General features: G+C 43.1%; 1 protein-coding gene across 1 annotated transcript in view; it reads right to left on the bottom strand.

Moving 5' to 3' along the window:
* The window catches only part of ITGA2 (integrin subunit alpha 2), a 61,032-nt gene that overhangs the window by 7,363 nt on the left and 25,708 nt on the right, over positions 1-27,961 (bottom strand). The window contains exons 12-26 of the mRNA XM_009905064.2: positions 26,767-26,910; positions 18,442-18,645; positions 17,514-17,650; positions 15,893-16,032; positions 13,391-13,542; positions 12,249-12,359; positions 10,249-10,331; positions 9,391-9,532; positions 7,089-7,181; positions 5,991-6,067; positions 5,809-5,892; positions 2,654-2,756; positions 1,524-1,634; positions 905-1,009; positions 472-585 (exon numbers count right to left, since the gene is read on the bottom strand). Coding sequence (XP_009903366.2) covers positions 472-585; positions 905-1,009; positions 1,524-1,634; positions 2,654-2,756; positions 5,809-5,892; positions 5,991-6,067; positions 7,089-7,181; positions 9,391-9,532; positions 10,249-10,331; positions 12,249-12,359; positions 13,391-13,542; positions 15,893-16,032; positions 17,514-17,650; positions 18,442-18,645; positions 26,767-26,910 — 1,800 coding nt within the window. The remainder of the gene's footprint in view (positions 1-471; positions 586-904; positions 1,010-1,523; positions 1,635-2,653; positions 2,757-5,808; positions 5,893-5,990; positions 6,068-7,088; positions 7,182-9,390; positions 9,533-10,248; positions 10,332-12,248; positions 12,360-13,390; positions 13,543-15,892; positions 16,033-17,513; positions 17,651-18,441; positions 18,646-26,766; positions 26,911-27,961) is intronic.

The following is a 27,961-nucleotide window of genomic DNA, read 5'->3' as shown; positions in this document are numbered from 1 at the left end:
TAGTTCCTTGACATCAACTCTAATAAAAACAAAAAATCATTTTTTTCCACACCTTCTCTTATCAAATATAACTGGCAACACTAAAAGGCTTGTGATATTTTGATGTGACTTGAAATGATCACTGTGTGGGGCATGATGTCAAAAAAATAAAAGCAACATTATTTTCCAAGTTATGAAGACACTGTACTCTGCTGTCCTGTGTTGAGTTTTGTGGAAACTGTAGTTCTCCTGAATGAATTTAACAGACACAACAAATGTGTTTTTCAGGTGTGAATATGCATTATCACAGCATTTCCTTATGTTTTGTGCTGGACTGAAGGTTTAATCATATACTTTATTTTTAGATCCAAGTTTTGAATATGGAAACACACACAATAACATAAAGGAAGGTCCTTCTAGATCAGCAGGTCTCTACTGAACTTTGATATATTTTGAGTATTGGATCCTTCATGAAATACAGCTGATACTCACAGCAGCAAAGGTTCCATTCCAGATTCGAGTCGACACATTCACGAAGTACTCTGCCCTCAGCAGAACATCTTCCAGTTTGCATGTGATAGTACTGCACTTCACATTCTCACAGTTCTTCCAGGGAAACCAGCAAGGAGAGGCAACAGTATGCATTAAAAACAACCTTTAACAATGTTTTAAGAAAAAGATTTTTTCCTCTGGCCTTTACCATTTGGTGCATGCAATTTAAGTGCTTGTAGGTGTGAAAAGCATGCACCTTTTCTTCTATCTAAGACAGAGACAGTATGTGTGAGAACACCCATAGGCTGCACTCCTGCACTGAGTGAAGAATGTCACCTCTACCACAGATGTGCCTACATGTACAGCAGTGGGCTCCTAAGGATCATCTCTGCACCCCTATCCCGTGGTACTGCAGCCCTGAGTCTTAACTTACCAGTTCTTTGGAAGCTCTGAAGTTCTCTTTTGTGAAAGAGGCAGAGTAAGGTCTTTTGCCTATTTGTAGTGGATTTTTCAGAGCTTGACAAGAAATACCTTTGGCCTAGGAAAGATAGCATGAATGAAATTGAATAACAGCATACTCAGGAGTTTATAGTCATAATAGTATGTATTTCTGGGATGTATGTCTGGTGGCTGTGAAAGGCTAAATTGTGAATTGTAAAACATTAGGTACTTTAGGAAAATAAGAGACTGTATGTGGTTCTGGCCAGACCTGAACAGCTCTTTGGGTAATTTTTTTCCACCCCAGATGGATCTGAAGGGCCTAATGTAAAAATTGAATTTTTAAAATACCCTTCCAAGGAACTTGGAGAAGGACCTAGCTGAAGAGTTCCAGAGTCACATGAAAAAGTCAGCCATTGAGCATAAAGATAACTCACATGGGCCAGGTAATAGACTAGTGCACTGCTAACATCATGGTCCTTCGCCATTCCCGTGTGAGTAAGGAAAAGGGCATAAATTCTCTGAATCTCAGCCACACTATGAGGGAAATAATTGATAACTATAGCAGTAATAAAACCCCAGAACACAGCAGTTTGTGTAATTCAGTGGTTCACCTGATCTGTGGTGACTTCAGTTAGGTACATCAGTGGGTTATCTTTGCTAGTCAGTTGTGGAAGATAGATATTTACAGATACCGTCTTTACTGGAATACTTCCTGTTGTTACCTGCAAAGCAAGTAACTGTCAGTTAATGCAGATAGCTATACTTACATAGGCATAAATTATTTGATGTAGAAAGAAAATCAGAAATCACGGATGAGTGTGGAAGAAAGGGACTCCTTTTGCATCAGTGTTTTTATAGTATGACACCAGAATAGCAATTACATTATATCAATAGTCAAGCAGAAAATGTACTATATAGCTTAAGGTTCCTGTCTGTTTCCTTAGCAAAGCTTGTATTAGCTCCATTAAACACATTTTGGGAAAAAAACCCCAAACTATTCTGCCACAGCCAATAGTGCTGTTACTGAGTCCTTTTCAGTAGCAGTTACAGGAATGGAAATGGAACATAATGTAAGTTTCTTCCACATGGCATATTTGGATCTAATTTGTATCTGAGTTACGTAATAAATGCTGTGATCTGGCTACTTTTATCTGGTTTGGGCACTTAACCCTTGCTGAACTTCAAGTTTCAAAGTCCAAACTTGCAAAGACTTGGTTCCACAGAGCCACAGAATCACCTCAAAAGACCATCCAGTCCAACCCCCCTGCCAGAGCAGAATCACCTACAGCAGATCACACAGGAACACATCCAGGTAGGTTTTGAGTATTTCCAGAGAGGGAGACTCTGCAACCCCCCTGGGCAGCCTGTTCCAGTGTTCAGTCACTGTGTTCCAGTGTTTCCTTTATCAAGTCGGTGGAAGACAAATATCTCTACGAAAAAGCAATCTTACTTGGCCTAAAGTTAAGCATTAACTATCTTCTAAAAATGTAAACAGTACAGGACCAATCCCTCCCCCATTCTACCTGTGCAGTAAGTGCAAATTTCATCCTTGACCTCATAAAGACTGTAAGCATATATCCTCCAGCCTATTTGCAGGGCTTTTTCCTTACTTGACCAATTCAAAAGCATCAAAATCAGATACTGAAACCAGGAATGTTTTTTCAACTACTGTTTTATACGAGGCTACGAAAAGAGGCTACAAAAAGAGCTTCTTAAACCAGAGCTAGAAACATTCACTGACCTTAACTGAGAAATTGAAGGTGGGGCCAATATCTTCCAAATCATTCACAATGGAAGGAATGTTACGACCAGAGTATACTTCATAAAAGTTGACGTTGGCAAGCCTAGTTAACAACCATAAAATAGTATGTTTCAATTTGATAGTTTTGAAAACATGTTAGTGGATGTACCTTCATGAAACAGGTCAGAAGTACAGTCAGAGTTAAAAAAACAGTTGCTTTTACTGCTCTTCAAATTTTACAAAGTTGGTGAAGAAAATACACGATGTACTGAAGCCCAGAGCTGGAATGAGCATATGGAGGAGGACTGCATCAGAGGCAGACTCTGCTCAGCCTCCTTCACCTTGTAGGGTTTCAGTCCCTTAATGCAAGCGCCTCATCTCCAGGATGCACAGTATCAACTTCCTTGTTCTTAAAAGAGTCACTGGTAAGACTGATTCCCACCTCTTCTCCTGAAAATTCAGATCAAGAGATTTTCCCCAGAAAAACTTCAAGACAACTTTTTGTCTCAGACCTTGTATTATAAGAAGTTACTCCTCGGCAGTATTGCCTATCTCAAGAAGGAATTATCTCCAGGAAGGTGTTTCCAAAGTAGAAGAGCATAAAAATGAGCTAACTCTAAAGGAAGCATTTAAAATTGTACTTTGGCTTAATGTTTGTTTCCTCTAGTTCTTTTAAACTGACTCAGCTGCAAGAATATCTAATCTTTTTCTGGCAATAGGGATTTCTTCATGCCTTGCATATGAAATTTCACTTTCTCATACTCAGGAGATGCACCTGCCTCTGCTTCCCCTTAAGTAAGTCTGACCTTTTCTGAAGCATTGTGTTTATATTTATCAGCCAAGTAAGTCTGCTGATTCAAGTCTGCACCATCTCAATTTCCTAGGAGACTGCTTAAGTTGCTGTGCTAGCCCTTTAGTCAGATACTCCTGTATCCTCTGTGCCACTGCTAACTTCAGTAACAAACAGTTTTTGCTGAAGTCTCATACAACTTTCTCAAGGATCTGAAAGAACTTGCATCACTGACATAAATGCTTCCCTGTAATCAAAATGGTCTGAAAAATTCTTCATAATTCTAAAACTAGTGTGTCTAGCTGTGGTGAATGCAGGGCCTCTGAATATTCTGAAACTGCTGTTAAGCATGTTATTAATCTTCTGTACTGTGGTTCCTATTCCAGGCTCAAGTCTTCCTCTTCCTATCCAGCAAACAGTTCTTGTAGTTTTGGTGACCTTTGAATATTCATTTCCTGAATTCACTGTTGTTGTGCATTTTTAAGTAGCTTACTCTTTTTCAAATTTCTGTCATTATTTGAATAATTACTGTTTATTTTTTACAGGTTTGTCTGCAAAGTTTGGAATGCTTTGGGATGCAAAAGCATTCTTTCAATCAAGAATTGGTGACCAAGTATATGAAATGCATCTATATATCATTTATCATAGAAATTCAGTAATTGGGAATTATAATTCTATTCTATTTTTGTTGATGAAAAGTAACATATTATATCCTAATCTGAGAGTCAAACCAGTATATTTTTGTTTCTGTTACAATTTGTAACTGAAATCCCTCCTGTTTTGAACAGTAACAAATTGCTGTTTCAATGAATCCCAAATCACCAGGGGTTTCCAAGGCTGAAGATGGGCATGGTATGAAAATCAATCTTAAAGGGATTTTTGTCTGTCTCTCCTTCCCTGACCATCTGCTGTTCCTTACAAACTGTCCCTCTCAGAGTAAGGGATCCTTTTTACAACAGCCTTGACTTGTCTTCTGCAAGGAAGGGAAAGGGCTGATGTCAGGAGGGAATGGGAGAGGTGTGAGGCAGTCTCTGGGAAAATGTGGGAAAGAGGAATGTGCTACTTCCAATGCCAACACAGCTGCAGCAAGGGGGAATGTGCCATGTGCCACCTAGGATTTTAGCTCAAATCATTATGCAAGGGGATCACGACAGGCTGGATCAATGGGTTGTGGTCAGCTGTATGAGATTCAACAGGGGCCAGTACTGGGCCGTGCACTTGGGTTGTAACAATCCCATGCCATGCTACAGGCTTGGGGAGAATGGCTGGAAAGGTGCTTGGAAGGAAACAGCCTGGGGGTGCTGCCTGACAAACATCTGAACATGAACCAGCAGTGTGCCCAGGTGGCAAAGGCCAATGGCATCCTGGCCTGCAGAAATAGTGCAGCTGGCAGGAGTAGGGAAGTGATCATGCCCCTGTACTTGGCACTGGTCAGGCCACACCTCAAATACTCTATTCAGTTTTGTGCCCCGCACTTCAAGAAAGACATTGAGTTGCTGGAGTATGTCCAGAGAAGAGCAATGAAGCTGGTGAATGGTCTGGAGAATAAGTCTTAAGAGGAACAGCTGAGGGAACTGGGATTGTTTAGACTGAAGAAGAGGAGGCTGAGTGGAGACCTCATTACTCTCTACAACTGCCTAAAAGGAAGTTGTAGGGAGGTGGTGCCTGGTCTCTTCTCACTAGTGTCAAGTGATAGAATGAGAGGACATGGCCTGAAATTATGCCAGGGGAAGTCTAGGTTAGACATTAGGAAAAAATTTCTTTGTTGAAAGAGTGGTCAGTTATTGGAATAAGCTGCCCAGGGAGATGGTGGGGTAACCTTCCCTGGAGGTGTTCAAGAGATGTATAGACATGGCACTTTGGGACATGGTTTAATGGACATGGTGATGCAAGGTTGAGTTTGGACTTGATTTTAGAGGTCTTTTCCAACTGAAACAATTCTGTGATTCTATGATTACCTCAAACTGCTAATAAGAGTTTGTATTTTTGGCCCAAGTTCAGCAAATTTGATCCAAAATTACTACATTTGAGTTCAGAGGTCTAACCTTATTATATAGTATACACTAATTATATTGTATTATCAAAATCACAAGCACTGTTTGGATTTTATACCACTTCAATTCATGTGAGCACCTGTAACAACTATGCAGAGATAAACGTGGATCCACGATTCTTACCACACATTCCGTAAATGTTTTACAGGCACAATTACTCAAAGAGCATAAAATTCTGCTGCAGTTAACAAACCAGGAATTTCTTCAGACTTCCAAAATGAAAACAAAGTTTTTCATTAATCTTTCAATATTGTTACTGTATTCAAGTGTCCTGGCAAAATGACAGTGAATATTGACATTGTTCAGCATACCTTGTGAAGTGAAGTTCTGCATCATATCGCAAAGGAATTGATAAGCTGACCTGGTTGTCTAATTCTTGTTCTTCCTCACTTTCACTGTTCATCAAAACACATACATTTAAATCCAGTGTTATAATATGACTTTATACATAATAAGGTATTAATACTTGCTTTCATACGATTATGTACTTTACCTCAATGCACGAAAACTTAGAACTGCCATATTCTGAAGATTTTTTAGGTTAAAATCAAAACTAATATCAAAGGATACCTGTGGAAGAGACAAAGAACACATAATAAATGAGTTTATGGTACAGCATCTAAAGGACTTCTCATTAGCAACATAATTATTTGTACGTGCGACAATCTAGAATTCTCCGTGAATTTCTGTGCAATATTTCAGTACTTTCTAATACTCCAGTATTGCTTTGTTTTCACTTTCCCCCAAAAATTGGCAGTGGTATACAAACATGAGCTATTTCTCGTTTTAAATTGTGTATAACTAGCAACAAGCTACAACAAAAGGTGTTCAGGATTGTTTCAGTTGCATGCACTGACATTAGCACTAACACGAGGTTTGTATTCACTCTTTTCTCCCGGTTGTTCTAACAGGTCTGCTTTGATCAATGCCATTAAAGATGCAGAACAAACTTTTTATATCCAATTACTTTTTATTTAGTTAGTTATTTGCATCCCTTGCCACAAAACATAATATTTCTATTTTTTCTAGCAAGTTTCTTACTGCTGTCATTGATTGTGTTAGAGAATGGAAACCTAGTTCTGTTCTACAAACCCAAGAATATCCTGAGTTTTACAGTATGTATGAGAAAAAGGATGAATGACCTGTCCTAGGGCTGTGTGGGCCACCCATCTCTTCTCAAAGCATTACTGCATTTGTGGAGAGATGAGATTCACAGAAGCAGGAGAGGGATCTACTCCACATTTACACAGCAGGAAGGATTTGTTTGGGACTGTGCTCATTTCCCAGGAGACTACACATTATGCTCTTTTTATTCTATTTCCAGGCCTCACCCTACAGGTTTACAGTGCTACAGCAGCATTTGAAAGCTGTGGGTAGGGACAAATGTACTTCAAAAGCCTTTTTACCTTTATCTAGCAAGAAGTGAAAAACATTAACCCCTAAGTTTGCCATTTTAATGCCTCTGAAACCCAAGAGGTTAGTAACTGTTGCCAAATCTAAGAAACACTGACAGTAATGCAATATTAGAGGAAAACAAAACCAAAAAAGCTTTTGGGTATCATTCAAGGTTATTTAAACACACTAGCTGTACCTGTTGTCCTCTTCTGAAAACAGGATAGCTTATTTGGCAAATGACTGTACTTTGTGCTGTTCCTGTCTGACAGGAGACTTCAGTCCCATCACTCTACAGAGGAAATAAGACAGAAAAGTCATCTCAATATTAGGTTTTGATAAAGCAGAGAGGAAGATCTCAGTCTGTACATTCAACTGGACAAACACTATGCGAAGGAGCAAAAAAACAGTTGTTACCACAGAATCACAGAATGTCAGGGGTTATAAAGGACCTCCCTAGATCATTGAGTCCAATCCCCCTGCCAGTGCAGGATCACCTAGGGCAGGCTGCATAGGAATGTACCCACGTGGGTTTTGAATGTCTCTAGCGTAGGAGACTCCACGAGGTCTCTGGGCAGCCTGTTTCAGTGCTCTGTCACCCTGACTGTAAAGAAGTGTTTAGAATAGAATAGAATAGAATTAACCAGGTTGGAAGAGACCTTCGAGATCATCGTGTCCAACCTATCATCTGACACCACCCAATCAACTAAACCATACAACCAAGCATCCTGTCAAGCCTCGCCCTGAACACCCCCAGCGTTGGCGACCCCACCACCTCCTCAGGCAGCCCATTCCAATGGGCAATCACTCTCTCTGTCTAAAACTTCCTCCTAACCTCCAGCCTAAACCTCCCCTGACGCAGCCTGAGACTGTGTCCTCTTGTTCTGGTACTGGTTGCCTGGGAGAAGAGACCAACCTCTGCCTGTCTACAAGCCCCCTTCAGGTAGTTGTAGAGAGCAATAAAAAAAGTGTCTCCTTGTGTTGAGGAGTAACGTCCTGTGCTCCAGCTTTTACCCATACGTTATATGACAGCAATTCCAAGAGATGCAAGAGAGGGATGGGGCATAAGAAAGGCGGGAGAAAGGTGGGACAAGGACCAGTCCCATGTGATGTCTTGTGAGCTGTAAAATGAGCTTGTTACAATTGGGCTTGGAAGAAGGACTAGAGAGTAGAAAATACAGGTCAGTTTCAGCGTTACATCCCACAGTGATATTTTTACATTTTTACAGGACTTGCAGGCATATTTATGTGACCTGACAGTTAATTAAGTACTCTCCCTGTAGAAGTTAGCATGTGGAGGGGAACTCTTATTGTACTTTTCGTAGGAAAATCCACAATAAGTAAGTTTATTTACTTTTGCAGAATATTTACCCTGTCCTATATCAATGATGAACTCATAGACCATTGCCAGTTATCATCACTTTGAAAAGAATTCATTAAAATGTACTGTCTTTTGTTACAAGCATCCCTAGCAGACATTTACCATTTATGAGTTAATCTGTAAAAAAAACCCAAAACAAACCCCAAACAACACTCATACATTCTCAGCTTATGCTTTTCTTTCTGCTTAGAAGCAGGCACATTTTTGGTCAAAGACTGAACTACTTCTAGTAAATGGGCTTTTAAAGCAAAAGGAAATCCTGGCTCCAGTGTGGTCTTTTGGCATGAATGGACTAAGTCAATTTAGCTGCACAACAGAATGAGGAGGTACAGGGACACCCTCAGTGCTCTGTGAAATACTTCTGCCAATTCACTGTTCAGGAAAACGCTGCTCTTGGGTAGTGATGAATGTTCCAATCCCTCCTCTCCCTTCAGTATAAGCATTGCTCTGGATTCCACACCTGGGATAATAATGCACCTCTCCAGTAGCAGAATGATCGCCTAAGCCAAGCACTGAAGTTTGGATTTCATCCTTCATGAATTGTTTAGGAGCAACTGTTGAGATTACAGGTTTATTGCATTCCCCAAAATACTATGTATAATTCCTTTATTTTCCTTTTTCTCAAACAAAATTTGCTGGAAGAAGAGCTTTGGGTATAGTAATCATTTCAATTTGATAAACTGTTTAGCTGGAACATGATCTTCACAGTAACATATTTCTAGATTCAGAGTCTGTGTTTAAGGCTGTATCATCAATGCAGCCTGCTCACTTTACCAAATACAAATTCCCTGTATCACAGCCACTACATTCAGGCACATTAAGAGTCAAGTAGAAGATGTGGGTGCCAAGGCCTAAAGTGAGGAAAAGATGACTGAAATACTGAGGTGAGGTCAAACTCAACAGGTTGTCAACTTTCATCCTGAGTTGGCAGTGTCTCTCCTTAACCTAAATAAACTGATGTACTGGGAAGAATTCTGGTATCCAAGATGGCAGAGAGGTCTACACACACACTAGAAAGGCACTAGGCACTACTAGAAAGAAATTAAAAAATAAATTCTATGAGAATCTTGAAATTCTGTGGCAGTAACAGAAACTGTGAGGTTGGGTGTCTATCACATACCGGCAAAGATGATGAAGCAAAAAACAAGTTGTCTGAAAATGTAGCCTGAATTCTGGTGTTATATGCATTTTCTTTTTTATTTCTTAATTTCACATTGAAAGTTAGTCTTCTGGTTTTGCTGCTGACAACAAACTGCTGTTTGCTGCTGGAAAATAAAGTTGTTGTAAACAGAGGTATTAGAGGTGGAGCATGGAAATGCATGACCTGCAGCCAACAACAAATAACAAGCACAGCAAGACATTTTCTACATTCTACAAACTTAATGCTCTGCTTTCTAAACCCTTTGACATAAGAAACTCTGTGATGGTATTTCTTGAAACTGATGGAATTAGTGCCTTCTCAAAGCGATTATGTATGCTCAAAGTCACATTGCTGAACTTTCATGGGTTCTACCTTAGTAGGAAGCTGGGCAGAGTGGGCAGCAGGCTGGGATGACAGCTCTAGCAAGAGGTATTTCATATATCAGCATATGGTCTTGGAATAAGTGCTGCCCAAATGGCTGACCCCAGCTACCCAGTGACACAGCCTGCTGCAGGATCCTCACTGCTCCCCGTGGGAGAAGCCAAGATGGCTACTGCAGGGTCTGCTGCCCTCCCAGTGTGCTCCCTCCACTGACAGCAACCAGCTAGACATGATTATTATAAATGTTCAGTGGCTGACAAGAGTCCCATAGCTGTGTTCCTATCATGCCTCTTTTTTCTTGATTAGTTGTTTAGACAGAAAATCTAATGGTTTTATTATCTTTGCTGTTTCTAAGTAGATGTTGAACTAGAAAGGCATTCTAATCTAGACATTCATTCAAAAATTATGAAGTGATAAGTGGAAACACCGAAGCCCAATCCCTGGTTCAGTTCTTACCCATCATCTCCTTTCCGCTGAACACTCAGAACAAGATCAGAGATACAAAGTTCATCTTCACCACAGTCCTTAATAAAAGGAATCTGTGAAAACCAAAAACATTTCCTGAATGACAGGACTCAACTTAAAAATTATCTACAGACAGCATAGGGCAAACATCTTTGAGATGAAGCACATTCTTCGTTTGCAGATAAGAAAATCCCTCTGAAGGGCATTGGAAACTCTGACATGGAGAAGTTAGGACTGAGTAGCATGTCACTAATGTCAACTGATCAATAATGGTGCCAGCAGGTTACCCAAAACAGATGTAGTAAAAGGTATTCCATCTCTCTTTTATGTACTCTTTTATTTTAGGCTAAACTAACCTAACATAGTTTATCTTTGCTATCAACGAGAGGTTCACATCAGCAGTGACATGGCTCAAGCAACATGCTTGTTATACCATCGTGGCTGGTGTGTGTACATTATGTGAGCGAGCCCATGCAATGCAGAAAAAGGTATTAGAGAAACCAGGGAGGATGGCCAGGTTCGTGCTTTCAGCCCAGTGACTTAACCAGAATACCAGTTTTTACTTGAACAGAATACAATTAGCCAGGTTGGAAAAGACCTTCAAGATCACTGAGTCCAACCTAACACCTCCAGTGATGGTGACTCCACCACCTCCTTGGGCAGGCCGTTCCAATGGGCAATCACTCTTTCTGTGAAGAACTTCTTCCAAACATCCAGTCTAAACTTCCCCTGGTGCAGCTTGAGACTGTGTCCTCTTGTTCTGATGCTGGTTGCCTGGGAGAAGAGACCAACCCCTGCCTGGCCACAACCACCTTTCAAGTAGTTGTAAACAGTAATAAGGTCTCCCCTGAGCCTCCTCTTCTCCAGCCTAGACAACCCCAGTTCCCTCAGCCTCTCCTCAGAGGGCTTGTGCTCCAAATACCTCAGCAGCTTTGTTGCCCTTCTCTGGACATGTTCCAGCAAGTCAACATCTTTCCTAAACTGAAGGGCCTAGAACTGGACACAGGACTAAAGGTGTGGCCTAACCAGTCCTGAGTACAGGGGCAGAATGACTTCCCTGCTCCTGCTGGCCACACTGTTCCTGATATAGACCAGGATGCCACTGGCCTTCTTGGCCACCTGGGCACACTGCTAGCTCATGTTCAGCCTACTATCAACCAGTACCCTGAGGTCCCTTTCTGCCTGGCCTCTCTCCAGCCACTCTGACCCCATCCTGTAGCACTGCATGGGGTTGTTGTGCCCAATGTGTAGAATGCGGCACTTAGCTATGTTAAATCTCATGCTATTGGACTCTGCCCATCTGTCCAGCCTGTCAAGGTCCCTCTACAGAGCTCTCCTACCCTCTAACCAATCAACATCTGCCCCAACTTGATGTCATCTGCAAACTTACTGTTGATGGACTCAATCCCCTCATCCAGATCATCAGTAAAGATATTGAAGAGAATGAAGCCCAGAACTGATCCCTGCGGGACACCACTAGTAACTGGCAGCCAGCTGGATCTGGCACCATTCACCACCACTCTCTGGGCCTGACCCTCCAGCCAGTTCCTAACTCAGCCCAGAGTGCTGCTGTCCAAGCCATGGGCTGACAGCTTGGCCAGGAGTTTGCTGTGGGGGACGGTGTCAAAGGCCTTGCTGAAGTCCAGGTAGACCACATCCACAGCCTTCCCCACATCCACCAGGTGGGTCGCCTGATAATATAAGGAGATCAGGTTGGTCAGGCAGGACCTGCCCTTCCTAAATCCATACTGGCTGGGCCTGATCCCTTGGTCATCCTGTAAGTGCTGTGTGATTGCACTCAAGATGACCTGTTCCATAATCTCGCCTGGCACTGAGGTCAGGCTGACAGGCCTGGAATTTCCTGGTACCTCCTTCTGGTCCTTCTTGTGGATAGACATCACGCTGGACAGCTTCCAGTCATCATCTTGCATCTACCTATTATGCATGTGTGTACAGCCATGCATTTTTCAATGGTAAGTCTGCATACTTACACTATACACCACAGATGCAGGAGAATATATATCTAGGACAGGGCTGGAGCCAGGATTTGCAATACCAATGTCAATGCGCAGGCTAAGTGAATTCACTGCATCAGAAGGTTCCTGTAAAGCACATGGTTTATATGATAGCTATCAGCACAGCAGAGTAATTCTATTGTACGGTCAGAATGCATAGTAAAATCATACTTGCTCTAAATGAGTAGTGACTGTACAAAGCTTTATTTGTTAAACAAAAGAATTTTGTCTATTGTGGATTCATCTTGCTAAACACCTTTTAGTGCCAGTTCTGTAGTAAAATTAATTTCCCTAGGATTCCCTAGGATTCATCACAGTCAATTCTAGGTCTAAGGAACATACAGATTCTCAGCAGCTGCAAAAGCCAGTCCTCAAAAGCCACCACCAGGTGACTTACTTTCTCACCTGGATGCCAAAGTCAGACTCCTGTTCCACTCTACCTTACCATCACAGAGGGTAGCTGGGCCTGAGTTGCACTAAACCACAATACACCTCATGGTTCTTCTGTTTCTTAACTAGTGGATGAATATTCCTATAGCCCTATGGCTCATGGCTCCACAATGGCAATATATGTGATCAGCAAGTCAACAACACCTGCACTGCAAAGCAAATCAGGAATTAAAGTCTTTTACCTCACCTATCAGCACACAGGGGACTTAAGGCCACTCTCAGGGCTGTATTCAGGCTTTGGTTCTGGAGAAAGATGGACTTGCTTATTTGTATTTTTGCAAGTGTATACCTAGGGCTAGAATGTACCAGAAGTCTGTCTGAAATGTTGTTACTTTGAGAGAAAACATTAGTATGTCTTAGTTCTTAGAGAAGAATCTACTCAGAGGGAAATTAAAATCTATTGGAACTATGGACTGCGGGCTCTGTGTAATGTCAGGTTTGAATTGTATCACTAAGAATTGCCTCTTCCATCCTAAAGAGCTGTGCATTTGACAATTACTAGGTTCTTTGAAGTCAGAATCTCACTATGCATTTCTCAGTTGTGAGGGATTTGAGAAACAGAATTCAGGAAGTACAACATGCAGGAAATTTGTCTTATGGTTATAAAATTCATCAACGTCTTCCTCTGATCATTTTTGTCACATAAGACTGCATCCAATTGCCCTTACCTGTACACTGAAGACATCTTGAACACAATTCTCTTCCTGACGTACCACAAGATGCCTCTGCATGTACCTTTCATTATTTTCTTTGAATAATCCTCTAGAAGTCACTCTGGAAGACTGGAGATCTGCATCCAATGTTGCATTATACTTTATAGCTACAAGAAGAATAACAGCACACTTTTTGCCAAGAATGACTGGCTGTGATATCGTTACTATACATACATAGAATACATAGAATAAACCAGGTTGGAAGAGACCTTCAAGATCATCGCGTCCAACCCATCAACCAATCCAACACCGCCCAAGCAACTAACCCACGGCACCAAGCACCCTGTCAAGTCTCCTCCTAAAAACCTCCAGTGATGGCGACTCCACCACCTCCCCAGGCAGCCCATTCCAATGGGCAATCACTCTCTCTGTATAGAACTTTTTTCTAACAGCCAGCCTGAACCTCCCCTGGCGCAGCCTGAGACTGTGTCCTCTTGTTCTGGTACTGCTTGCCTGGGAGAAGAGACCAACATCCGTCTGTCTACAACCTCCCTTCAGGTAGTTGTAGAGAGTAATAAGGTCACCCCTGAGTCTCCTCTTCTCCAGGCTAAGCAACCCCAGCTCCCTCAGCCTCTCCTCGTAGGGCTTATGTTCCAAACCCCTCACCAACTTTGTTGCTCTTCTCTGGACTCGTTCCAGCAAGTCAACCTCCTTCCTAAAGTGAGGGGCCCAGAACTGGACACAGTACTCAAGGTGCAGCCTAACCAGTGCAGTGTACAGGGGCAGAATGACCTCCCTGCTCCTGCTGGCCACACTGTTCCTGATGCAGGCCAGGATGCCATTGGCCCTCTTAGCTGCCTGGGCACCCTGCAGGCTCATGTTCAGTCTACCATCGACCAGCACCCCCAGGTCCCTCTCAGCCTGACTGCTCTCCAGCCACTCTGACCCCAGCCTGTAGCTCTGCATGGGGTTGTTGTGGCCAATGTGCAGAACCCGGCACTTGGATGTGTTCAATCTCATGCCGTTGGACTCTGCCCATCTGCCCAGCCTGTCGAGGTCCCTCTGCAGAGCCTCTCTACCCTCCAGCAGATCAACTCCTGCCCCCAGCTTGGTGTCGTCAGCAAATTTACTGATGATGGACTCGATGCCCTCGTCCAGATCATCAATAAAGATGTTAAAGAGCATGGGGCCCAGTACTGATCTTCAGCAATAGTACTATCTTCAGCAATATGGAGTGGCCAGGCTTTCCAAACTGTGCCAAACACTTCACTTTTTTCTTTTAGTAGCTTGCTAAATACAGAGCAGTAGCAAAACAAAAATATTATCTTATGTTTTCCAAAGCAGTCATACTGGTTCAAATTCTGATGTGAGTTCTCATCCACAGAGAGCACATTAAGTGGCAGTCAACCCAGTCTCTCCTGTAGATGTCCAAGCCTGCGGCTCAGACAAAGAAGACAGTCAGCAGGGACAAGATTATGCTATATGCAATAATACCCATGAACTCTACAGAGACTATAATGAACCTGCACCTTCTCTTCAATCACGTAATTTCTATCTTCTTCTCCTGTTCATATTACGACTAATATGTAGTGGAAGTTGACCATTATTTTGTAGCTCAAAATCCACATTTCCAAAAGGCACTGCACATAGCACTAAATCTGTCCAACTGGTGGTTATGAATGACATGCAACTAGTTTCATGGGAGACCAGTGCTTGCCTCAGAGATATTTGGTGCATTCTTGTCCTTTGAATAGAAGAACTTCTCCCCACTGACATCTGCACTGAATATAAGGCAATTTCTTTATTTTTTTCTGAAGAAGTAAATGCCTGCAGTTTGCTGTTGCAACTGGCAGGTTGAGAGAAAACCCAGTCTTTTCAGCAATGACATCCTCTGGGCAAGAATACTATCAGTTCCTTACTTTACAAATATTTTGGAGCCAGTGATGAAGGGAGGTCTTAACACTTTCTCAGGAATTGAAGTTTTATACTCGTTTTGCCTTTCTTGACATTCAAACACATCTAGAATTTCATTTGAATAATGGACTTTGGTAAAAAAATAATGTAAAGACTGCCTCGGCTTTTGCTGTCTGGTTTTGAGTAAAATAGTATCGACCGTGCTGCATGCTGTTTCTTCAGGGCCATTAGTCTGGAAGCAATCTAAAATTGTCTGAAATGGCAGTAGAGATTAAAATATTGAACACATGACCTTAAAACTTTTTGATGAATAATGCCCAATCTATTAAGAGCCTATTCATGTGAAAATGCATTGATTTTGCTGCAGTCATTTCCATTGCACATGGTCTCCTTTGCCTTATTACAACCAGGGATGTTGTGGATGCCCCCACCCTGGAGGTGTTCAAGGTCAAGCTGGATGAAGCCTTAAGCAACCTGGTCTAATGGAAGGTGTCCCTGCCCATGGCAGGGTGGTTGGAACTAGTTGATCTTTAAGGTCCCTTCCAACCCAAACCATTCTATGAATCTATCTAACTATAAGATAAGTCATTGAAATACTCTTACCCACTTGATTACTTCTCTTAGCAGGTCTAAATGTAGCCTGAAAACATATTTTGACAGTTATATCTGTGTTCTTGTTCACCAGACTGATCTTCTCTGGTTTGTATGAGGCAATTATGGACACATTTGCAATGCTTTGTGACCTGAAAAATATTTTGTAAAAGGTTACATGTGATTTTCAAGAGTACAGGGTAATGTAGAAGCTCTTGTATTACTACCTGTAAATGTAACATTGATATTTTGGTTCCCACTGTAAACATTTTTTAATAGCACCAGTACAATTCTTTTTCTTTGCATACAAGTGATTTTACTGATACAGTAGCTTTCAGTAACGACAATAAATTATCATGTCAAATTCATGGATAATCAATGTCTTTATCCTAATGCTCCAATCCTTCCCTTGTGGTAACAGACAACAAAGCCCTCTCCTGTTTTCCCAATAAGTAACCTTTGGCTGCTTTAGGGAGGTTTCTGAACTAATCTTGAAAGGTGAAGAAGGATAATTTTTCATTTTAACGAATAATCTTATCTTTCAGAAAACCAACTTTCATGTAATTAAAAGAGCCATTTCAGAAGGATTCCTACAAGTAAAAATGAACACTTTAATCAAAAGTGAAACTCGTTAATCAGACTAACTAAGCATCTTCATTAAGCAAATCTAAATAAATGCTGGTACTCCAAAGAGCATAATTTTCCTTAATGAAATTCCCACCAACATTAGCAGCAGTTCTATTGTGGGTCAAAGTTACTAACTGACCATTCATTTTGAATAACCTTGCTTCTTTATGAAATAAGTGGCATTTCAGACAGATGTTTTTGTTCTTTCAGTGGGGAACCTCAGGCAAAAAGACATGCAACAGATGGGAAAGCAAGCTGCAGTTTAATTGAGCTCCTGAAGCAAATATGAAAATACATACTACTTAGGGATGCAGAAGGTATCAGTTCTGTGAAGCCTTTCTTCTTCGTTTTTTTTTTTTTCCCTTGTCTTTTTCCATGAAAGTACTCAGATTACTCTAGCAAAGGCCACATGCCAGAAAGGATGGGTTTCTTGCCCAAATTGCATGCCACCTCTCTTTCACTACTCTCTATCTTTACCCTGCAAAACAACTCTCTCCCCCATATCAGCCGATCGACCAGTAAAGGTCACAAAAGTCGTGTGGGAAGTGGTCTCACCTATCTCAAGCACAGCTATCAAAATTACACTGCAGCTTCTGAAGTGCAACATGCTGTACAAAAACTAATGTATGCCTCATTCCCTATTGCTGCACCTTCTCACTGGATCACATATTTACACAGCAGCAGCAGGCAGAGGTGTCCTCTGGCCCTCCTCACCCCTACACAGGTTCCTCTTGGCAGCCCCCACCATCCACTTTTCTCCTGCATGTCCTGGATCTGCTTGCCCCCACCTTGGCTGTTTATGGTTGATGATACCTGCTTAAAAGGGGCTCAGTCTAATGCTGTTTATCAGCTAGCTACAATAGCAGCAATGAGGCAATGTGTGTGTTAGTTTTGAACACATGTAGTGAAAGAACTTGGTTTGTGTGTTTGTTTTGCTGTTTAATCAACTGAATGCTCAGCTTGGATCTGAATCATTAAGACTTCCTTTCTGAAAGAGTTTACCAACCATAGCAGAACCACATTTCCATCAGCACCAACCGATACGTCAGTAATGTCATCGTCATTTAAGTCTCTATGGCCATCTACTGATCTTCCAAAGAATTGGAGCCGTTGTCCTAAAGCAGAATCTGATCCTAAGATTTTCTGGGAAAGAGACTTCAGTTACTAAATTTGCCAAAAGTTTGCTTAAGTCTGTAGATAGCAGCCTATGCAACAGATTTTCACTGATATTCCCTGTATATGCAATGGGTTGTGTAGACAAAATGCTTTTGTGAATATTTTCTCAGATGCTTTTAAAGGACTTTTTCCTCTCTTGAAACAGAAAATGAGCTAGAATTTTCTCTCTTGTGAGTCGACCAACTAACTTAGTGGAAACTTTTTCCATCTCACACTGAGGAACTCAAAAAACTCAAAAGAATAGGATGCTTAACAGTACCTTTAACAAATACTTTCTGCAGACAGAAAGTCTTCATGGAAAGGGACATTAAAAGTATCATTATGCTGACATACAAGATATGCGAAGACCCTTGAATGTCTTTTCCTTTAAGACAACATATTTGTAATTTACAGAGATGGGATTTATTTAGTATTCATTGTTTTACATCAATGCTGAAATAATGCATAATGGGTGTCAAAAATATATATGAAATTTGATTGTTGCATACTCAAGCACCAAATATTATAAGAGGCTCAGATGGAGCATCTTGGAAGTCCTTTTCCTTTATATGCTTCAATTACCAGCAGCACAACATCAACAAGGACATACTGACAGCTGAATCAAGGAGAGGTACAAAGCTCAATATAGGCATTAGAACAAAAGCATTCTCTTTAAGATGAGGAAAACAGTAACCAATGATAAGATACAAAAATCCATCTGTTTTCCATTAGCAGATCTAAAGGCACTGAGTACAGCATTATGTAACAAAGTTATTTACCTGAGAATATTTGTTAAGTATAGTCTTTTGAAATCCATTGTAAATGTAAATTGCTCCAGAGTTTTGGTTTTCCAGTGGTGCACCTATTACAACATCATTAAAGCCATCCAAATCAATGTCTGCAAGCGTTCCAATCGCTGATCCAAACCGAGCATTTTCTGACCCCTGTGGACCTTCCAAGAGTTCTTGTTGATCCAAAATTCCCTTTGAAAAGGAAAAAGAAAAAAGCAAGAACACAGCTATCATTGCACCAGATCAGACAGGAGGATTATCTATCTTCATTGTTTTTTTGTTTCTGTTTTCCAGTACATTCCTCTTGGACTGCTCAGTCCTGAATTCCTTCCCCATTGTATTGCCCATTCAGTTTGCATTATGTCTCTGAGTCTTGGCAAGCAGTACACAGCAAAATCAAAGCATGCTATGCAAGCACTAGCAGCAAATATAACCATATGTATGAAACTTAAATGCTCTCACTGTCCTCATCTGACTGTTCTGGAAGTTTCATAATGCATTGAAAAATACAGTTTCCAGTTTTGGATTACCAGTTTTTATGCAGAGGGAAATTATGTAACTGGACATAATTCTTTGAAACAGAAATGGAATTTCGTAACTAAACTAATGCAAAAAACATGTCTCCAAATGCTGAACTCCTGACCTCTCCAGTGCCAACAAAGAAAGAAAATTTAGGGATCTTTGTAGTAAAATAATCACATTTACAGCAGCTTAAATTCAAGTCTCTAGCAAATACCACTCTCACCTTTAACTTAATTAATCACTCTGTGCTTAAAATTTTAGAAATACCAGCCAAGTTATTTATTAAGAAATTACCAGAAAAGTATTCTTTGTGCAAAAAAAAAAAAAAAAAAAAAAAAAAAAAAAAAGAAATTAAACTGCCATGATTTCATTTTTCTAAACTTTTGGCCATTTTCGCTGGAGAGCTGATCAGGACCAGCACCGGGACTCTTTTGGTTTCTTCTCGGGGCTTTGCAGGTTGGAAGGATACATAGAATACATAGAATAAACCAGATTGGAAGAGACCTTCAAGATCATCGCGTCCAACCCATCGACCAATCCAACACCACCCAAACAACTAACCCACGGCACCAAGCACCCCATCAAGTCTTCTCCTGAAAACCTCCAATGATGGCGACTCCACCACCTCCCCAGGCAGCCCATTCCAATGTGCAATCACTCTCTCTGTGTAGAACTTTTTCCTAACATCCAGCCTGAACCTCCCCTGGTGCAGCCTGAGACTGTGTCCTCTTGTTCTGGTACTGCTTGCCTGGGAGAAGAGACCAACATCCGTCTGTCTACAACCTCCCTTCAGGTAGTTGTAGAGAGTAATAAGGTCACCCCTGAGTGTCCTCTTCTCCAGGCTAAGCAACCCCAGCTCCCTCAGCCTCTCCTCGTAGGGCTTGTGTTCCAAACCCCTCACCAACTTTGTTGCTCTTCTCTGGACTCTTTCCAGCAAGTCAACCTCCTTCCTAAACTGAGGGGCCCAGAACTGGACACAGTACTCGAGGTGCGGCCTAACCAGTGCAGTGTACAGGGGCAGAATGACCTCCCTGCTCCTGCTGGCCACACTGTTCCTGATGCAGGCCAGGATGCCATTAGCCTTCTTGGCTGCCTGGGCACACTGCAGGCTCATGTTCAGCCTACCATCGACCAGCACCCCCAGGTCCCTCTCTGCCTGGCTGCTCTCCAGCCACTCTGACCCCAGCCTGTAGCTCTGCATGGGGTTGCTGTGACCAACGTGCAGAACCTGGCACTTGGATGTGTTAAATCTCATGCAGATAGGGAGGACCGGCAGGGTTGACTCTCACATGTCTGCTCAGGATCATGACATCAGCCACACAGACATCACCCCGGTGGGGCTGAGCTGTGACGCCATTTTGGCTGGACAGCCTTCTTGCCCGACTGCACATGCCAGGTCAGCTGACAGAGTACAGAAGCCTCTGTGGTAGCTCAGATAAATTATAGGAGTTAGGTGGAATATATATTTTTAACAACTAACAATATAAGTTAGGTGGAATATATAACAATAAACCCGTGAACCATGGTAACAACTCGGCCAAAGGCTATTAGAAAATCAGTAGGTACCCAGACAGAGCTGGTGTGCAAGCATGCAGGTGTCCACACTGCAGAGTGTGCTGGACCCTGGCACTTGGAATGAAGGGGGAAGGAGACAACACCTGTGTCAGGTGTGACCAGGTGAATTTTCTCCTCAACCCAGTGGCTGAGCTTAAGGACGAAGTGGCCAAGCTAAAGGGTGAAGTATCTAGGCTCAGGACTATATGGGAATGTGAAAAGGAGTTAGATATGTGGGAACAGGCCTTGCAGACCTCCCATGTTGAGGGAGGCATCCCTGGAAACAGGGAGGGATGGATACAGGTCCCTGTTAGGGAAAACAAGGGGAATCCACCCTGGCCATCTTCGCCTCCCCTATTGCTCTTGCACAACATGTACGAAGCCCTGCAGGCCGAGGGCAATGTGGATGAGAGGGCAGAAGAGGAACCATCTGAAGAGATGCCTAAGGCAAAGCAGTCCCCACCAACTATAAGGACCAGCACCATAAAGAAAATGAGAAGGGTTATAGTTGTTGGGGATTCTCCCCTGAGGGGAACAGAGGGACCCATATGTCATCCCAACCCATCCCTGAGGGTATCAGGGCAATCAAAAAGGAATTCAGGGCCCTTGGACAATTGGTTGACAGGGCAGGAGCTCAAGTGGTGTTCTGCTCAGTTATCTCAGTGGCAGGGGTGTACACTGAAAGGAACAAACAGGAGAACCCACACCATCAACAACTGGCTGAAAGGATGGTGCCAGCAATGGAATTTTGGGTTCTTTGATCAAAGGGCAACTTTTACTGCACCTGACCTGCTGGACCTTGATGGGGTGAATCTATCTAGAAATCTAGGGCAAGAGGATACTAGCTTTCGAGTTGCCAGGGCTCATTAGGAGGCCTTTAAACTACATCTGAAGGGGGTGGGTGAGGAAACCAGTCTCTCCAGAGATGAGAGAGTGGGACGTAAACTAGAGTTAGATGAGAAATCAACAGCCCAGCTGAAGTGCATGTACACCAAAGCATGCAGTATGGAAAAGCAGTGAATATTTTAGAGAGAACCACGAGCACAGTGACAAAAGGATTTCTCAAAGCATACCCAGAAGCATCCCAACACTCCCCTCTCCCCACCTGAGGGTATACCCAAAACCCCAGAGCTGTTTCTTCCCGCCCTGCTTCCCTGTTAGGCAAATCTCAGCTGGCCAGATCTGAGACTGTCCTTCCCCCTTCTCCTCCCATCATTAGGCCTAGCCAGGCCCATGAGGCTGCAAGATGACTCCTCCTCCATTACCAGACAGGGAGCATCTCCACAGAAGCAGTGACGGAAGAAAGAGGAAATGTAAGACCTTGCCGATAGATTTATAGGGAGCAGGACATTATGGGAATGAAATACGCAGCTTCCTGTGTCCACCCACTGGGCTGGAGACCTGGGGCCCCAGAGGTGTATCTTCTGTGGTACCAGCAGAACGCACCCAGCCTAAACTACCACAGAAACAAACAAGAGGAACTGGAAGTCTTGGTTCACCAGGAAAACTGTGATGTAGTTACCATTACAGAAACATGGTGGGACAATTCACACAATTGGAGTACTGCACTGGATGGTTACAAGCTCTTTTGGTGAGGCAGGTGAGGGAAACGAGGAGGAGGGGTGGCCCTGTATATTAGGGAATCTCTTGATGCCACAGAACTTGAGGTAGAGGATGAAAGGATTGAGTGCCCGTGGGTTCAAATCTGAAGGAGGGTTAACAAAGCTAACATCTTGGTTGGAGTCTGTCATAGATCACCCAACCAGGATGAAGAGGTTGATGAAATATTTGATAAGCAACTGGAGGCTGTCTCAAGATCATCAGACCTTGTCCTTGTGGGCGACTTTAACCTGCCAGACATCTGCTGGGAACTTAACTCAGCAGAGAGAAGGCAGGCCAGAAGATTCCTGCAGTGCATGAAGGACAGCTTCTTGATGCAGCTGTTATGGCAGCCTACCAGGTTTCAGGCCCTGCTTGCCCTGCTGTACTCAAATAGAGAGGGACTGGTTGGAGATGTGATGATGGGAGGCTGTCTGAGGTGCAGCAACCATGAGACAGTGGAGTTTTCAATATGCAGGGAAATAAGGAGGAGCAGTAACAGAATCCTCACTTTGGACTCTGGAGAGCAAACTTCAGCTTATTTAAGCAACTAGTTTGGAGAGTACCCTGGGTAGCAGCCCTTAAGAACCAAGGGGTCCAGGATGGTTGGACCTACTTCAAACAGGAGCTCTTGAAGGCACAGGAACAGGCTGTGCCCATGTGCCAAAAGATGAGGTGGTGGGGAAGGTGACCAGCAAGGATGGACAAGCAGCTCTTGAAGGAATTAAGGGAAAAAAAGAGGATGTATTGCCTTTGGAAAGGGGGGGATACATTTAAGGATGTTGTTAGATCATGTCGGAGAAAAATTAAGAGAGGGAAAAGCCCAGTTAGAACTCAAGCTGGCCACTGCTGTGAAAGACAATAAAAAGCATTCTTATAAATACATTCATGCTAAAAAGAGGGCAAGAAGAACCTCCACTCTTCATTGGACCTGGAGGGGAACATTGTAACTAAAGATGAGGAAAAGGCTGAGGTTCTAAATACCTTCTTTGCCTCAATTTTCAACAATAAGGCAGGAGGACTCCAGGATAACTGGCCTCCTGAGTTGGTTGATGGAGTCAGGGAGCAGTGTAGTACCTCTGAAATCCGTTAGTTTGGGACTTGCTGAGCCACTTGGATCCCAACTAGTCCATGGGACCAAATGGGATCCATCCTAGGGTGCTGAGAGAGCTGGCAGATGAAGTGGCCAAGCTCCATCTCTCCATCATTTCCCACCAGCCCTGGCTCACCAGAGAGGTCCCAGATGACTGGAAGCTGGCCAACACAATGCCCATTCACAAGAAGAGCCAGATGGAGGAACCTGGAAACTACAGGGCTGTCAGCCTGACCTCAGTGCCAGGGAAAATTATGGAGCAGGTCATCTTGGGGGCAATAACTGTGCACCTGAAGTATGGCCAAGGGGTCAGGCCCAGCCAGCATGGATTCAGGACTGGCAGATCCTGCCTCACCAACCTGACCTCCTTCTATGATCAGATGACCTGCCTGGTGGATGTGGGAAAGGCTGTGGATGTAGTCTACCTGGACATCAGCAAGGCATTTGACACCATCCCCCACAGCAAACTCCTGGCCACACTGTCAGCTCGTGGCTTGGACAGCAGCACTCTGGGCTGAGTTAGGAAGTGGCTGGAGGGTCAAGCCCAGAGAGTGGTGGTGAATGGTGCCACATCCAGCTGGCTGCCAGTCACTAGTGGTGTGCCCCAGGGATCAGTGCTGGGCCCAATCCTATTCAATATCTTTACTGATGATCTGGATGAGGGGATTGAGTCAGCCATCAGTAAATTTGCAGATGACACCAAGTCGGGAGCAGATGTTGATCTGTTAGAGGGTAGAAGGGCTCTGCATAGGGACCTTGACAGGCTGGACAGATGGGCAGAGTACAACTTGATGACATTCATCAAGTCCAAGTGCCAGGTGCTGCACATTGGCCACAACAACCCCATGCAGCCCTACAGGCTGGGGACAGACTGTCTGGACAGCAGCCAGACAGAAAGGGACCTGGGGGTACTGATTGACAGCTGGCTGAGCATGAGCGAGCAGAGTGCCCAGGTGGCCAAGAAGGCCAATGGCATCCTGGCCTGTATCAAGAATAGTGTGGCCAGCAGGAGCAGGGAAGTCATTGTGCCCCTTTACTCAGCACTGGTTAGGCCACACCTTGAGTATTGTTTCCAGTTCTGGGACCCTCAGTTTAAGAATGACATTGAGACGCTTGAATGTGTCCAGAGAAGGGCAACAAGGCTGGGGAGAGGCCTCGAGCACAAGCCCTATGAGGAGAGGCTGAGGGAGCTGGGATTGTTTAGCCTGGAGAAGAGGAGGCTGAGAGGAGACCTTATTGCTGTCTACAACTACATGAAGGGTGGTTGTAGCCAGGAGGGGGTTGATCTCTTCTCCCATGCAACCAGCACCAGAACAAGAGGACACAGTCTCAAGCTGCACCAGGGGAAATTTAGGCTGGAGGTGAGGAGAAAGTTCTTCACAGAGAGAGTTGTTGGCTGTTGGAATGGGTTGCCCAGGGAGGTGGTGGAGTCACCATCCCTGGATGTGGTCAAGAGGGGATTGGACATGGCACTTGGTGCCATGGTTTAGTAGTCATGAGGTCTTGGGTGGCAGGTTGGACTTGATGATCTCTGAAGTCTCTTCCAACCTTATTGATTCTATGATTCTATGATAAGGATCGTCATACAATATATTCAGTTTTTAAAACATGATAAAAAGGTCCTTTCATTTTTGTTTTCTTAGTTCCACAATCACAAAGACCAATGTCAATGTCAGCTCCCAACAGTTCCACTTCCAGCACCTCAGTCTACCTTGAAATTGCTTTACGGTACATGTTCCTATTCCAGGATGATCTGACTGTGAGCTGCTCCTGAAAAAGATGGTCGTTCCCCTCTATTGATGTGATTACAATTTACTTGGTGGAAATGCTCTGCTGCTTTCTCTGATGGCTGGTAGGTGCTAATTTAAGCTACATATCAAATGACTGATCAAGAGACTGTTCAAAAGTGCCAGGGGCTTCAGGACTGTTGATACAGATATTCTGAAAACAACTACTACAGATCTGAGGAAAAAACAGTCAGCCAAGTAACATCAGAGAAGTAACAAAGCTTCACTGAACAAAGGAGACAACCCGAGTAATACCAATCACCCAGTGTGAAACTCTATCATATACTGCAGAAACTTGGCAGGAGAGCATTTTGAAAACTGTTTTGGGAAATCTATTGGGTGCTGAACAGATTTGCCAAAATCAAATGGCAAACAATTAATTAGCAAAAGCCTCGAGCTAAGCTTTTCAGAACAGTGGTTAACCTTGTGTTACACCTGTGTACAGTTCCTAAAACCAGGACCACGGAGCCACCCAGAGCAGCAGGACCCTGGTCACTAATAGTGCTTAGTTGCTAACTTGCTTATTGACTCCATTTTGGTCTGCTCCCACTATCTTATTCCTTGATTACCTGCACAAGCAGTTCTGGAGGAGGCTTGCAGCTTCCTCTGAAAGTAGAATGTGTGAGAGAAATACTTACAGGGTGGGTATTAAAAGGATGGGGCCATTTTTTATCAGTGGCGACCAGTGACAGGAGAAGCATGCAATTGAACGTAGGAAGTTCCATCCAAACAGAAGGAAGAACTTTGAGAGTGCTGAAGCACTGGAATGGGCTGACCAGGGAAGAGGTGGAGTCTCCATTTCTGAAGTCAATCAAAACCTATTTTGGCACTGTCCCTTGCAACCTGCCCTAAGTGAACATACTCTGGCAGGAGGGTTGGTCCATAAGTTCTCCAGAGGTCCTTTCCAACCCCTGGATTCTGTGATGACCTTCTTTGCACTAAGAAACGGTCCATCCACAGTTCTCTAACCAGGTGGGCTTGGCAGTATTTACCCCTGCCCTTGTCACAGGATCACAGGATGCCAGAGGTTGGAAGGGACCCAAAGAGATCATCAAGTCCAACCCCCCTGCCAGAGCAGGGCCATACAACCTAGCTCAGGTCATAGACGAACGCATCCAGACAGGCCTTGAAAGTCTCCAGAGAAGACGACTCCACAACCTCTCTGGGGAGCCTGTTCCAGTGGTCTGTGACCCTTACAGTAAAGAAGTTCCCCCTTGTGTTGAGGTGGAACCTCCTGTGCTGCAGCTTATATCCATTGCTCCTTGTCCTATCACAGGGAGTAAGTGAGAAGAGCCTGTGCCCTCCTTCTTGCCACCCAGCCCTCAGACTAAAAAGCTCCAGGTCATAAGGCACATACCTTATGCCACACCTTCAGTAAAGCACATGTTCTATTTCTCATTACAAAAAACCTACTGGTGATAATTTTTAATACATTGAAAAAGAAACTCAAAGTGGTGACTAAGAAACCCTGAAGAGATCCAGGGCCAGCGGCTTTTTAGCATGCATGTGGCCAGTCTGATGTGAAAGAAGCTAGCCCTGAGCACTGTCAGCTTGAGTGATTCTGCTGCATCATTTGGGTGTAGGGCCAGGGTTGATTTAGCAGAACAGACAGTCACTAATGTGGGCTATTTATTCCTTGGTAAAAATGTAGTCCAGGGAACACCAGTAAATCCCTTCAGCTACAAATGAAAATAGCAGCACTTATTATGGATAGAAAGGCAGGAAGCTGATTCAGCTTTGCTACAGTACCATTTTTACCTTTGTGATGGAAAACTTGTATACTCTCCCTTCCTCTTTCTTCAGGTCATTCATAAACATTGGTGCACCCACAAGTAGCACATCTGTCACAGAATCCTTGTTAACATCCACTGAACACACGACACTCCCAAAGTAGGAACCAATCTGAAATCAGTAGTAAGAGTAATGTTTGTACATGGATTTTGTAAAGCATAATGTTTTAGCACCTGACTTTGAAACTGCCCATTGGAATGAAATTACTGCATAACATACACCAGTGTTTGAAGAACAATATCCTTACCATGTGTTCAATGTCTCTGCCTACTAGGTGCTACTATGGCTACCACTCAGCAGTAAGAATGCAAACACAGAGTAAGACATGGGAGGTGTAATTCCTTTTTATACTAAACTGCCAAAACTCTGATTTACTCTCAGGGTTACTTTACAAACAGACAAAACCAAAACCAAAACCATCTAAGCTCACTGCTGTTTTCCAAATGCAGGGAAAGAGAATGAGCTTCCGGATCTGTTTTGATATCAGCTGTTTCACAATTTCTCAGGCAGAGTGAAGCTGACTGAGTTTCTTCCAATTAGAAGTGTTGGCAGAACAAAACATTAAGTAGCTTTGTAAATTATCTTTTACCACTAATTGAATAACTTCTTGTGGCAGTTTCAGGCTGACATCTAAGAAATTTTCTACAGATCTTGAGTAGGAAGTGGTAGAATGCAAATAAATTACCATTGGGTGCAAAAGAAAAACAATGATGATGTCTAAATACCCCTTATTGGTCTGATAATGAACATAAAGCTAGCTGTAAAAACTAACAACTTCTCTTTCTCAGCTTTAGCAGATACTAGGTGGTTGTATTTGCTTGGCTGTTGCTGACCTTAGCTGTGTTCTTGTTGTGGCTAAGTACTAATAAGTTACACTCTGCTTTCTTCTCTTTTCCCTTGTATACTGGGGAAGAGAAGCTATTGGTAACCCCCTGGTTTTATCCAGGGGGGTTTTTTGTGTTGTTTATAAATTGTAAATACATGTAAATATTGTATACTTTGTACATATTCATTGCATTTCATATTTCTAGATTGTGGTTTTGCTTGTAAATATAGCTTTATATTCTTCCATCCCACTGTGCTAGTCTGGCAATTTTATTTTGGGGGGCAATTCTCTCAAATTAGTTGGGGGTTAATTTCAACCTACCACTCTTTCTAAACC

Source organism: Dryobates pubescens, chromosome Z, assembly GCF_014839835.1.
Source record: "Dryobates pubescens isolate bDryPub1 chromosome Z, bDryPub1.pri, whole genome shotgun sequence".
In the NCBI taxonomy this organism is placed as follows: domain Eukaryota; kingdom Metazoa; phylum Chordata; class Aves; order Piciformes; family Picidae; genus Dryobates; species Dryobates pubescens.
The sequence above is the reverse complement of the archived record's forward strand: the minus strand, read 5'-3'. Positions and strand labels throughout refer to the sequence as shown.